The sequence below is a fragment of the Pelobates fuscus genome, chromosome 2 (assembly GCF_036172605.1).
Source record: "Pelobates fuscus isolate aPelFus1 chromosome 2, aPelFus1.pri, whole genome shotgun sequence".
Lineage (NCBI taxonomy): Eukaryota > Metazoa > Chordata > Amphibia > Anura > Pelobatidae > Pelobates > Pelobates fuscus.
The window spans coordinates 123,205,804-123,220,251 of record NC_086318.1 but is presented as its reverse complement, the minus strand read 5'-3'; the positions used below and the strand labels follow the sequence as shown (position 1 = coordinate 123,220,251).

At 42.4% G+C, this 14,448-nt stretch overlaps 1 protein-coding gene and 1 non-coding gene across 2 annotated transcripts in view; both read right to left on the bottom strand.

Annotated features, from left to right (window-relative positions):
- The window catches only part of MYNN (myoneurin), a 28,451-nt gene extending 19,224 nt beyond the window's left edge, over window positions 1-9,227 (bottom strand). Inside the window, exons 1-3 of the mRNA XM_063442644.1 lie at window positions 9,191-9,227; window positions 3,764-4,045; window positions 878-1,665 (exon numbers count right to left, since the gene is read on the bottom strand). Coding sequence (XP_063298714.1) covers window positions 878-1,665; window positions 3,764-4,045; window positions 9,191-9,219 — 1,099 coding nt within the window. The 5' untranslated portion in view covers window positions 9,220-9,227. The remainder of the gene's footprint in view (window positions 1-877; window positions 1,666-3,763; window positions 4,046-9,190) is intronic.
- A 379-nt stretch (window positions 9,228-9,606) lies between these two features.
- On the bottom strand, window positions 9,607-9,679 carry TRNAV-AAC (transfer RNA valine (anticodon AAC)). The gene has a single exon. It is a non-coding gene; the product is annotated as a tRNA-Val (tRNA).
- Between the last annotated feature and the right edge of the window lie 4,769 nt (window positions 9,680-14,448).

Below are 14,448 nucleotides of genomic sequence, written 5' to 3'. Positions count from 1 at the left end.
AATCTATGAGCCAGGTTTTGTTTTAAACTAACTAAGTTTCATTTTCAACAACAAAAATAAAATTCTAAAAGGGACACAATAGTCCCCCAAACCACTACAGCGTAATGTGTCTATATCCTATCCCTGATGGCTTTTCAATGTAAACACTGCCTTGTTGAGCCCTGGTCTACTCCTTTATTCCCCAGTCTACCTGAACATAGTACAGCTCACTATGATTATCTCCTACCACCTCTTTCCATCCATCCATCTCCTCAAGTGTTAATTACTTTTTTTTTAAGCCATTAAACATGAAAAAAAATAGGATTTCTGATCCACTGTTAGTGGCTATAGTTTACCATTTTCTCTGTTAATTATTTATTCACAGTTATGAAAAATTTATCAATAAATAAAAGAATGTACAAAAAAAAATGGGTTCACTCAAGCCTGGAGTACCACTCAAATTCCTACTCCAAATATGTAAGTACATTTAAAACTATGCAATTGTTTAGTAAAATTATTATTTTTTAAAAATCACAATTTGTATTGTAGACATTAATAGGCTTCAAAGTGCACCTAACTGACACTGGACATCTTCATGGACCTCCAACGTGAAATTTTCCCCATAGGAAAGCATTGAATAATGCTTTCCTATGGGGAGGTCTAATGCGCGCGTGGCCATTGAATCATTTAATAAACTTTACAAATTATTCAATACTGTTAGGACAACTTTCCAAATGATTTAACTACAGAAACCACAATTTAAGTGTATAGGGATTTTTGTAGATAAATCCTTTGGAAAGCTTATTAAAGTGAGGCCACAGCGTGATATACAGTTGTCCCAGCCATCAAGCCATGTACAACTATGAAGATAAGCTACATTGATGCCAGAGCTGCTTACCTGTATGAGTCCGTACATGTGTTTTCAATTGGTTACACTGAGTGAATGCTTTGCCACACAACTGACACACATAAGGTTTAACACCTTTATGGATTCGCATGTGTCGTCTTAGACTGCTGGCTTCAGAGAATACCTTACCACAGGTATTACACGCAGGTTTATTCTTGCTGTATGTCTGATTTAAGTCTTTCTCCAGGCTTTCCATCTTGCACATGTTCCTCACACTTGCAAGATTAGCTATCCGGTGTTCTTTTAAAGCACAACTCTGCTGTGCTTTTACAGCTTTCTGTTTTCCATGTGCAGGTTGTATTGCAATATCTTGGGGTAAATAAGTCTCACATTCCAGTGCTGACGTAAGCTGCAGCAAACAGCTACCATGATCCAAAGAGTCCTGCTCTGTTAAGCTTTCTGCAAGTGATTTTGTATCCTCATGGAGATCGAATGGGTTTACTGAAGATGGATTCTGATGCTGCACAGATTTTTTCTGGACTTTTTGATAAGAACGAATAACTTTTTTCCATCTTTTGCTTCGGTTTGTCTTTTTTATGGTAATCATTTTCTTAGCTTCTACCTGTAAACATGCAGGTTCTGGTTTCTCCACGACTGTGTCATCTCCAGATTGGATAAGAGAAGACTGCTGATTGGAGTCCAAAGCAACTGCCGTAAGGGGCACCTCAGGCATCCCGAGTCTGACCATTCCTCCAGATTCCATTCTGATTTTGCATAGTGATACAACTTCCTCTAGTTTAAGATGTTCTGCAGCCAAGAGGATTTCCTTTATATTGCATCTGCAGGAAACAAAACATAAGTCTATAAAGAAATTATTAAAAATCTAGTAACACAACATTATTCCTTTCATTATCGATCCCTTCATTTTTGTTTATAGGAAACATTTACACTCACAATATAATATTACTAATAATGTTTTGATTTGGGCATACATGTGGTCAGAAGATTTGGTTGAACAGCAGCAGTACAAACTGTTACAACATAGAAAGCATATAAGTAACAAGCCAATACTGCCATGAAAGCCTTAGTCTATTGATGTGCGACAACATGTATTACTTAAAGGGACACTATAGTCACTATAACAACTACAGCTTATTGTATTTGTTCTGGTGAGTATAATCATTCCCTTCAGGCTTTTTGCAGTAAACAATGTCTTGTCAGAGAAAAGGCAGTGTTTACATTACGGCCTAGGGATACTTCCACTGGCCACTCCTCATATGGCAACTAGCGGTGCTTCCTGGAGCAGTACTGCAGTACCATTCAGTGTCTCCACCCTGTGCATTGAGACACAGTACTTTCCTCATAGAGATGCATTGATTCAATGTATCTATACGAGGAGATGCTGATTGGCCTTCAGCAGCAGATCAGGGGCAGAAAGTTTACTATATTAAGGGTAGAAGGGGGGAGAGGGGCTTGATGGTGTTTTTACACTATAGGGTCAGAAATACATGTTTTGTGTGTTCATTTGAGGCAAGAGACTTACTTTAAAAAATGAAGTCTCATGAAGACTTTCACTGAAATTCCAACCCAGTCAAAAAGATGGAGCTATTGCTCTGAAACTTTGTCATGCCCTAAAGACATAACAGAAACACCTCAGTGGGAAAGGAGAAAAAAAGGTAAACAAATAAAATTGGTTTACCCTAGTTACACAGTAGTTTGCATGTAGGATAGGACTCCTTCCTCAACAACAGAAAATACACAGTACCAGAAAACCGGATGCTACAATGCAAGTAAAAGAGAAAACATAGGCAATATTGCCATATATAGAGTAATATGTAAATCTATAAAGATGCACTCACAATCTCCAATTGATTGAAGGCTTATCAATGTATTGAAGGATATCTTCCTATCAGTATCACAGCATATAGGAGAGAAAAATAAAAAGTTTATATACTCATTTGGTAGTCTCAATGTTATGCTAGTATGTATCCTTTCATACATATAGAGTTGATGATTGATTATGCACTTTCAATTTATAGCTTTGTATCGCTTTTATTTGACAATCACATGGACTTTTAACCTCTGTAATGCGAATGGAACGCATTGGAGGTCGTGGACCGCATACTGGCAGCAAATGATGACATCACACAGCCGACGGCAAACTAATCTCCGGATGAGAAAGAGGCTTTCAACGCATATTACGGAAGAATGGAGCAGAGATGCGGAAGCTTCCTACTGATAGGCTGTCAACTACCTGCGGGAAATCCTACATGTATTTAAATGGTCCACGGTCTGTTTGTTACTGAGACGAGCACAAGGAGAGACACTGGTATTTTGTTTTCCCTGAGGAAGTTCAATATATGAACGAAACGCGTAGCAATTAAGTCTTTTATGCTGCTTAGAGTTTTTTTATGTTAGTTTATCTTGTTTTATGCCTGGCGATACCAGAAGGAATTAATCTTTTCTACACCTTACCTGAGGGAGTTTTTGCTTCCCTATTGAGCTACTTCATGGTGATATGCCCGTGAATTGATTTTATCTTGTAAGTGCAATGTTTATTAAAAGGTTTATTTTGCCATAGAAACTCTGCACTATTACTTTTTAATTTTCTCTCCTATATGCTGTGATACTGATACGAAGATATCCTTCAATACATTGATAAGCCTTCAATCAATTGAGGTTTGTGAGTGCATCTTTATAGATTTACATATTACTCTATATATGGCAATATTGCCCTATGTTTTCTCTTTTACTTGCATTGTAGCTACCGGTTTTCTGGTACTGTGTAATATATATATATATATATTGAGGATTGTGGATGCAAAAAAGTACAGTACTGACAGAGACTCCTGACTGATGACAGCAGGGCCGAGACGGAGAGGTTCAGGTAGAGGTTCATATTACATGCAATTAAGAGATACCAAACAAATACTCCACCTCTCATACTGTAAATCTCCGCTGTAAATGAAATCCAGGAGTGTTTGAAACACTGATGCTGTCACTTGTTTCCCATCCAGTACAATATTGTCCAAGGCGTCCGTGAAGAGGGCATTGAAATATTCACTAAAGGAAGCCAGAACATTTCTGTGTGCCTTAAACTGGAGCTTGCCGATAAAGACAGTGCAATCACACAGGAAGCCAGCCTCTCGCTGCTTGTTTAATTTGTCTAACAGTTGTTTACAGTGATCAACATGTGCCATGATGACAGGAATTCCATCCCTAGTGAACCAAAACAAAACATAAAAAAGAAAGTGACATTTAATATTCGCATGACAGTGTTATAATCCTTGGTATGGAAACTAAGCTTAGCCAGAGCATATGTGTGAGGTTGCTGAATCTCTTAAGCACACGAGACCTGCTGGGTATTTCAGTTCTAGACACTTTTGTACATAGGACAAATCTGTTATGTTTATGGAATAGGGTCGCTCTGCACAAGAGTAGAAACTACCCAAAGAATAAGCTATTAGGCTTTTTTTACTGTCTGTCACACAAAGCTGTCTGAAGTACTGATGTATATGTATTCGGTGGCTCGTATTGCAATAGTGCTTTTAATATAAGCCTAGAACCATGCGACACACACTAGACACAATGGATGAGAACCTGCTCTGGCAAACATAAAAAAAAAAAAAAGAGGGAACCTTATATAAAAACCCCACATGCAAAAAGTAAAGAATGGAAGAATTGAAAGCACAAAAGTAAAAGGACTTGTTTGGGCTTGGTTAAAGTGGCGCTCTAAGCACCAAAACAACTTTAGCTTATAGGAACAGTGTAGTGTTATGAATACAAAATTGCATTCCTAATGCTATAATGGTCCTCTGCCCCAGCTGCAAAAAGAAAAAGAGTTACGGTAAGTTTTTTTCACCACTTACCTGATTCCAGCACTGATGTCATTTGGCACTGGAATGGGCTCCCCTTCTGCCTACCCAGAAACCTAATGGCACATGAGCTGCAAGCACCACACATGCATTAGGCATTTCCCATAAAAAAGCATTGAATCAATGCATTCCTATGGGTTTTTTCCAAGAGGCTGTATGTCCTCATACAAAGTGTCATTTCACATGAGTTGCAGGAAGCACCCCTAGTGGCTGTCTGGGAGATAGTTACTGGAGGTCGTTCTAACCCTGCAAAGTAAACATCAGAGCTCCCAACTGACGGTATGAAGGGTATTACGACAAGCAAGTGTGCAATCTCTGCCTTACCAAACCTCCAGAAGGGGCCAGACGTGTGGCCAGGGACCCTTATTTAGGTTACACTGTTCCAAACCGCCTCTAGCAATGAATGGAGGGACAGCACCTCTGGACTTCAGGCACCATAACCAATTTAAAGAGATGGAATCGTTATAGTGACTACAGTGTCTCTTTAAGATCCAGCACAAGAAAGAAGATATGATGAATTTACATACAGTTAAGTGGTAATGGTGGGGGGGAAATGTAATCATAAAATGCACACTATAGCAATAGAAATGCATATATATATATATATATATATATATATATATTGTGTTCTAGTCTCCATTTAGGTGACTGACCCCAACTTCAGGGAGTAAAGAAGGTAGTTTACTTACCTTTTCTCCCTCGCTGCGCTGATCTCTGTCTCTAGAGAGCGATGATCTTAGTCAATGCAATGTATCCCAATCAAATGTCCTCTCTGAGATGGCAGAAGTGTCTCTAGTGATTGTCAGTATAACAGGTTAGCTCTGTAATGAAAACTTTGCTAGTTCTGCTTAACAGCTGCCGGGTTATAACGGGAGGATAGGGGGGGACATGGCACCCAGATCAGTTCCTTATTATTATTTTATTATTTATATAGCGCCAGCAAAATTCTGTAGCGCTGTATGGGTGGAATAACAGACATGCAATTGTAACCACACAAATGGACTCACAGGGTTGAGGGCCCTGCTCAATGAGCTTACATGCTAGAGGGAGTGGGGTATAATGACACAAAGGGTATAAGTAGGGGTAATGAAATAGGTTGCTAGAAAAGTATTCACTGGGAACTTAGTAGGTTATTTTTGACATAAAGGAAACACAGGTAGTGTACCTACGTAGTATAGATATCTACTCAAAAGGATGAGAGGTGAGTGTTTGAGTCTACACAGAAGATAACTATCAGACAAAGCACTTAGCTGATAAATAATAACAGTTTAAATGATCTGCTCTCCTGAAGAAGTGTGTTTTCAAAGATTTTTTGAAGGAGTGGAGACTGGGTGAAAGTCTAATGGAGAAGGGAAGGGAGTTCTACAGAAAAGGTGCAGCCCTGGAGAAGTCTTGGAGGCAAGCATCAGATGTGGGAGTATAGACAGAGAATAGACGTAGGTCTTCGGCAGAGTGCAAGGGCCTCGACGGGACATACTTGTGTATTAGGGAGGATAGATAGGTTGGAGCAGCATTATGTAAACAAGCACCGGAATCTTAAATTGAGCCCTATATCTAACTGGAAGCCAATGTAGGGACTAGGAGCACCAGGAGAGAGCAGTATCTCATAGACCAAGATTATGGAGAATGAGAAGAAGCTGTTGATGATCAACAGTGTCAAATGCAGCAGAAAGATCAAGGAGAATTAGGATAGAGTAATGGCCGTGACATTTAGCAGCGATTAAATCATTGGATACTTTGGTCCCAGCTATTTCAACAGAGTGACGAGCGCGGAATCCAGACTGAAGCAGGTCAAGTAGAGAGTTGGATTCAAGGAAGTCTGTCAATCTCGCATACACAACTCTCTCAAGTATCTTGGAGGCAAACTGCTGTAGCGATATAGGGCGGTAGTTACATGGAGAGTTGGGGTCGGGGTTGATCTTTTTTCAGAATTGGCATTATGGTTGCATGCTTGAAGGATGAAGGAAATGTGCCGGAGGAAAGGGAGAGATTGAAAACTTTAGTAAGAGGAAGAGCAAGAGAGGGAGACAGAGTGCGGATAAAAGATGAGGGAATAGGATCGAGGGAACAATTGGTGGGGCGGGAGGACTCTTCTGTTGTAGTAGGTGAGAATGAGCATAGAACAGTGGAGTGAGTGGCGTTGGGTGATGTATTGGAAGGAGAGGAAGAGAAATTAGAGATCTCTTCCCTGATTGTAGAAATCTTCTTAGTGAAGTGAGCTGCAAAGTTTGAGGCAGAAGGAGTGGTAGGAGGAGGGGGAGTATTAAAAGTGTGAAATAGGCATTTGGGTTGACGGGACAGTGTGCTTATGAGGGTGTTGAAGTAATTTTCTTTTGCAGAGGAAAGAGCCAGAGTGTAGGAGCGCAGCAAAAATTTATAGTGGATGAAGTCAGGTGCAGAGTGAGATTTTCTCTAACAGCGTTCAGCAGTTCTAGAACATTTTTGGAGATATCGGGTGTTACTACTTATTTCCCATATGTGATCTCTATCAGGGTTATTCACTAAAGTGAGAATTCAAAGAGAATTTCAAATGTAAAGGCAAAATAGTCGAATTGGAAAAATTCTCTAAGTCAGCTATGCTTCCATTTCAGTTATTTTTCTCTTACCTTTGAAATTCACTTTTAATTCTCACTTCAGCTATAAAATGTTATTCGCTAAATTGAGACTACAAAGGGAATTTTGAACCTAAAGCCAGAGAAGCCAAACTAAAATCTTACATGACTTAGAAGATATTTCCAGTTTGGCTACATTGATGTTAAATTTGAAATCCACTTTAAATTCTCACTTTAGAGTGTAACCATTAAACCCTGCACAATACTGACATTTGTTTTTTTCTGATTTGGGGACCAGTCATTTTACAGATATTGCCGATTCGAATAATGCTAATTTACACTGCACACCCCCACTTTTCTCTAGCTACTGGTTTATTTGGTGTTTTTTGTTGGTGATCAATCATAAAGGATTGTTGCATCTAGTGTTATATTTTTCATAGTTTGAACACTGTACATTTAAATACTTTCGACACATATCTGCTGTCTTACATTTGTTTTGTTGTTGCACATATTAGTATTAAATGATATAAGCATTAAAAGGAGCCCAGATCAAGTGAAATCTAAAATGAATGTATTTTGAGCTCACACTAGTTGAGGCACCCAATGAGATAATCTGTCAGCGTTTCGGCCAGTATTCACCAAATCTGTAATTGTTGGGAAATGTAATTGAAAATTTTTGTATAAAATAAAAATACATTTAAAGGGACACTATAGTCACCAGAACAACTACAGCTTAATGTAGTGGTTCTGGTGTCTACATTCAGGCTTTTTGCTGTAAACACAGTCTTTTCAAAGAAAAGGCAGTGTTTACATTGCTCCCTAGGAACACCTCCAGTGGCAGTCACTCAGACAGCCACTAGAGGGTCTTACTGGGTCAGCACGTTCAGCGTTTCAATGCATCTCTGTGAGGAGATGCTGATTGGCCTGTGCTGCATTTTGCAGCACATCCGCAATAGCCTTCCTAGAGGAAAGCATTAGATTGGCGGAGATTGTAAATTCTGTTGATCTCAGTCTAAGAGGCAGACCATTGGCAGGGCCAGCATCGATGCACCTGCGTGGCACTGGAAACAACTTCAGTTCTAACCCTATTTAAGGGGGGCAAGAAACCCAAGTAGTATTTTTTAACTCTGCAGGGTGAGGAATATACATTTGTATTTCTGACCCTATAGCATTCCTTAAACAATTCTCCAGTCTAGTTATTTAACAGCTTTACCTTTTTTGGTTTAAAACATTAAATTCCCTGGTCAGGTCTCCACCACTCCTACTTTAATAATGATATATATAAAATACTAGCATTAAGTCGAAGATATAATACACCTAGTAACATATAAATTGTGCGGTTATTACAAAGGTGGAGACTTTACAGGTACATACTCTCAGCCCAACAACTAATATACATACATTATTCATACATGTATAAACACAGTTTGTTGTACAGCACAGCCAGGCTGGTGCGGTCTATACCATTAGGCTGGTGTTTGCTGTCCATGCCATTAGGCTGGCGCTTGTTGTCCATGCCATTGGGATGGCGCTTGTTGTCCATGCCATTGGGATGGTGTTTGCTGTCTATGCCATTAGGCTGGTGTTTGCTGTCTATGCCATTAGGCTGGTGTTTGCTGTCTATGCCATTAGGCTGGTGTTGTCCATGCCACTAGGCTGGTGCTCTCTATGCCACTAGGCTGGTGCTGTCTAACTCTATACCATTAGACTGGTGCTGTCCATGCCATGTGTCTGGATACAGCTATACACTGTACAGAGACATGCTTGACATGAGGTAATGGCTGCACACACTGGCTATCCCTAGGACAATAAAGTAAAGCGAGACTCAGGCCGGGCTGAGGGACTCCATAAAGGGGATGACACTCCATTCCCCGCCAGAGCAGGAAAGCAACATGAACATCCCAGCAGCTCTACTGGAGCCCTCTCTGTACACTCACCTCCTCTTTATGCAGGCATTTGACGTCATGACGTCACGACGCAGCAGCAACAGCCAACACGGCGCGTGACGTGCGCGAGCGTTTAACCGTTTGCGCCCCGAGGTGGGGCGCGCGCTGTAACCTGTAATAACAGATAGCAAGACTTATTATCGGTCTTATTACAATATTTTGGACAGTGAGGGGGCTCCCCACCCCGCCCGGGCTCCCCGCCCCACCCCCACCCCACCGTTATCCTCCAGCGATATATAGAACTGGAGGTGTGTGTAATCAAGAGTTCTACAGATAAACAAACTTTTAACGTGAATAAGCATATACGTGATTTTATTGTACTATTTCATGAATTGTGCAATTCTAGAAAATAAATGAAAATTTTCTGTTATAAATGGATGAAAAGGTGAAAAGAAAAAAAACTAAATTGTTTCCGCCCGGTTTCGAACCGGGGACCTTTCGCGTGTTAGGCGAACGTGATAACCACTACACTACGGAAACTGCGATATGGGCAATGCTGGGAGGAGACTTGATAGCAAGCACTGGCTCCACGGCTTTCACATCAGTGATATACAAAATGTATAAAGGTACATTAATACATCAAAAGCTACCAATAGTAGTGCGAAAGCTAGACAAGTGTTCAGGTATGTAAATGTACTGTCTTTAATTAAAACCTCTACTGTGTAAAAAGATAAAAGTGATTTTAAATGTTTACTGCAAGAAAAAAAAATGCTCACTGGCAATAGAGGACTTTGAAAATGCCAACCATACTTTGGTATGTTTAAACTACATACACACTTATCCACTCTACTTATTAATTGTGGAAAGTGCATTACATTCCGAAAAATGTAAAATAATCATGTTTTTTTTTTTACTTTTACTTGAAAAATCTTTTACTTATCTACAAAGGTTAATGAAAAAAACTGCTAAGTAGATTCAAAATTTTGGCCTGAGTTTACAAGCACCCAGTACTTGATACGTCCGCGGGGAATTAGAACGCTGGAAGCGATCATAATCGCTTCAGCAGCTCTAATGGTATTGCAGCGATGCCTTGATGTTGAGGGATCGCTGCAATACCTCCCTCACTGCTGGAGCCGCCGGAGTGATCACTTCCGGGTTGCTCCACGTGGAGTGAGGCAGAGCACCGGAAGCTATCAGGCAGGCTATTTATGCTCTGCCTGCACTGAGTGCCTTGAGGGGTCGAGGCATTTAGTAAGTATCACAAAAAATACAATAAAAAATTGAACCCGTACCAACCCTCTCCCTTCCCATGTACTTGCTGATCGCCACCGTTCCCCCGCCGGCGATTGGTCTTCTACTTAGGGAGGACTATCTGGGCTCAGGCCATGCCACTAGGCTGGTGCTGTCCGTGCCATTAGGCTGATGCTGCCCATGCCATTAGGCTGGTGTTTGCTGTCTATGACATTAGGCTGGTGCTGTTTATACCATTAGGCTGTGCTGTCTATGCCATTAGGCTGGTGTACTTCTGACAAAAAACTGTCGTTGAGGACGACCGCGGCAAGTAGGAGCACGGAACTTATCTAGACCCGAGATCCGCAGCGATCACGGTCGTGGGGGACTGCAGCTCCCGCCACCCCGGCCCTCCAAGGCCATGTGATCACCATGATCACATCGCCGCAATAGGAGTCTAGGAGCTGCCAGCAGGGGGACTGTCTGAGTTGTCAGTCCCCCAGGCTGCTAAAAAGTAAAAAAATAAAATAAAAGCGCTAACTTTGGCCAGCGTTTCTGACTAAGTGGCTACTACAAAAGACTGAAAATACCCCATTTGGAATACCCTGGGTTGTCTATATTTGAAAATGGTATGCCATGATGGGGTTATTTCACATTCCTGGACTACGATATGGTCTCAAAAGGCAACACAGACCCAGCAAACCAATCTGGCAAACTGAATTGGGCTAGCCCTATATTGACCCTGTAACTTTCCAAAACACCATAAAATCTGTACATGGGGTTTTTTGTTATGCTCGGGAGACTTCACTGAACACAAGAATTAGTGTTTAAAACAGTAAAACTTTTCACAATGATGAAATCACCAGTAAAAGTGCAGGTTGTGTGTAAAAAAATGCAAAAAACAAATAAAAAGCGAACTTTGGCCAGCATTTGTGACTAAGTGGCTACTACAAAAGACTGAAAATACCCCATTTGGAATACCCTGGGTTGTCTATATTTGAAAATGGTATGCCATGATGGGGTTACTTCACATTCCTGGGCTACCATATGGTCTTGAAAGGTAACATAGGCCCAGCAAACCAATCTGGCAAATTTCAATGTGCAAACATGGAAAAGGGGAAAGCTCTACATTTTGACCCGTGTAAGTCTGCAAAAACCCATAAAACGTGTACATCAGTGGCACTGTTGTACTCGGAAGATGTTGCTGAACACATATTAGGGTGTTCTTTGTCAGTAACACATAACAGGAACTGATAATCCATGCCTAAAGTACAATGTGAGAGAAAAATAACACAAAAAAATGACTACCCAAAAGTTTGACAAAGACTGGTGATAGAATTAGTGTATGGAAAGTGTTAAAATCCCACCATTTGAAATACCCTAGGGCAGTGATGGCGAACCTTTTTGAGCCCGAGTGCCCAAACCGCAATATATGCCAACTTTTTTTTCCTCAAAGTGCCAACACTGCAATTAAACCTGAATACTGAGGTTTACGTTTAGAAAAAACAACTTGTACAGTTGTCCGAACTAATTAACAACTTTTGTTTTAAAAGAAGAACACAACAGAGAGTTCAATGATACAGATTTTAAATAATGATATAAATAGATAAAATTCAGCTTATATTTATTAGTATCTCCAACAAATGCAATACATACACACAGACTGCAGAACACATTCTCACAGTCCGCTAAATACATACACACACCGTCCGCTAAATACATACACACACACCGTCCGCTAAATACACACTCCCCATCAGCTAAATACATAAACACACAGTCCGCTAAATACACACACACACACACACAGTCCGCTGAGTACACATACAGACAGACTGCTGAATACACACACATACTGCATTGAGGGGTGCAGTGTGCCTGTGTAAGGGTGTGGAGGGCTGTGTGTGTGTGTGTGTGTGGGGTGCAGTGTGTGGGGGGGGGTGCTCATTGTGTGTGGGGTGTGCTGTGTGTGCGTGGGTGGGTAGGGGTGCTGTGGGTGGTAGGGGTGCTGTGCTGTGGGTGGTACTGTGGTGGTAGGGGTCCTCTGGGGGTAAGGGGTGGTAGGGGTGCTGTGTTGGGGTAGGGGTGCTGTGGGTGGTAGGGGTGCTGTGGGTGGTACTGTGGTGGTAGGGGTCCTGTGGGTGGTACTGTGGTGGTAGGGGTCCTGTGGGTGGTAAGGGGTGCTGTGGGTGGTAAGGGGTGCTGAGGGTGGTAAGGGGTGCTGTGGGTGGTAAGGGGTGGTAGGGGTGCTGTGGGTGGTAAGGGGTGGTACGGGGTGCTGTGGGTGGTAAGGGGTGCTGTGGGTGGTAGGGGTGGTAAGGGGTGCTGTGGGTGGTAGGGGTGCTGTGGGGGTAAGGGGTGGTAAGGGGTGCTGTGGGTGGTAAGGGGTGCTGTGGGTGGTAGGGGTGGTAAGGGGTGCTGTGGGGGTAAGGGGTGGTAAGGGGTGCTGTGGGGGTAAGGGGTGGTAGGGGTGCTGTGGGGGTAAGGGGTGGTAAGGGGTGCTGTAGGGGTAAGGGGTGATGTGGGTGATAAGGGGTACTGTGGGTGGTAAGGGGTGGTAGGGGTGCTGTGGGTGGTAGGGGTGGTAAGGGGTGCTGTGGGTGGTAAGGGGTGCTGTGGGTGGTAGGGGTGGTAAGGGGTGCTGTGGGGGGTAAGGGGTGGTAAGGGGTGCTGTGGGGGTAAGGGGTGGTAAGGGGTGCTGTGGGGGTAAGGGGTGCTGTGGGGGTAATGGGGGTAAGGGGTGGTAAGGGGTGCTGTGGGGGTAAGGGGTGCTGTGGGGGTAAGGGATGGTAAGGGGTGCTGTGGGGGTAAGGGGTGCTGTGGGGGTAAGGGGTGCTGTGGGTGGTTAGGGGTGCTGTGGGTGGTAGGGGTGGTAAGGGGTGCTGTGGGTGGTAATGGGTGGTAGGGGTGGTAAGGGGTGCTGTGGGGGTAAGGGGTGGTAAGGGGTGCTGTGGGTTAAGGGGTGCTGTGGGGGTAAGGGGTGGTAAGGGGTGCTGTGGGGGTAAGGGGTGCTGTGGGGGTAAGGGGTGGTAGGGGTGCTGTGGGTGGTAGGGGTAAAAATACTTAAAAAAACAAAACAAAAGAAAATATATATCAATGCTGTATCCCCCCCTCCCCCTTCCTCTTACCATTGGTGAAGGGGGGGGGGGGCACAGCGATCCCTGGTGGTCCGGTGGTAAGTTTGTTTGTGGCAGCTAGCTAGCAAAAATTGCTAGCTTTTCAAAAATATATGGTTTGATGGGGGTAAATTACATGGGCCAGCTTCAAAAATGTGCCAAATAGGACATGGGTGCATGATGACCAGCTGAGAAAATTCCAAGTTGGGAAACTGGAATGCGCACCCTCCAAATAAGGTCTTTTAGCCCCCAGAGAACCCGACACACCTATACATGCGGGGGTATCACTGTACTCAGGAGATGTTGCTGAACACATATTGGGGTGTTCTTTGGCAGTAAACCTTAAAGTTCTCTGTATATGTATTCTTATATTGCTATGTGTGTCAAAAAAAAAAATCACCAATTAAAGTGTGTTTTTTTACATTTTTTCATCATATTTTATAAAATATTTGATAGTAAAATGGTCTTTAGAAAGACCATTTAATGGCGAGAAAAACGGTATATAATATGTGTGGGTACAGTAAATGAGTCAGAGGAAAAATACAGCTAACACAAACAACGCAGAAATGTAAAAGGAGCCCTGGTCCTTAACTAAGGGGTTAAAGCAGCACTGTCATGCCAAACATACCTTTCCCTAATCGCTTGTTTTTCTCTTCCTCTCTCATGATCTGTTCTTCATTTCTTCCTGTCTCTAGTTTTCTTTAACACATAAGACAAAGCAGGGATTATTTTGTCTTATGTATATTTCCTACGCCTGACCAACTATCACCAGCGGAGGAGCAAAGTGTGCTCCATTTCCTGTGGTCAGGGAAATTTTCCCACAATTCTCACCTTTCCTCCGTGTTCTTGCGATGCTGATGATTTTATTTTCTGTTTTGTACTCTTTTGCATATGGAATAGATAGACAATGGGACTTGCAGGTCCTGATTGGAAGTGGGTAAGACATGCAGGCCTTCACACATT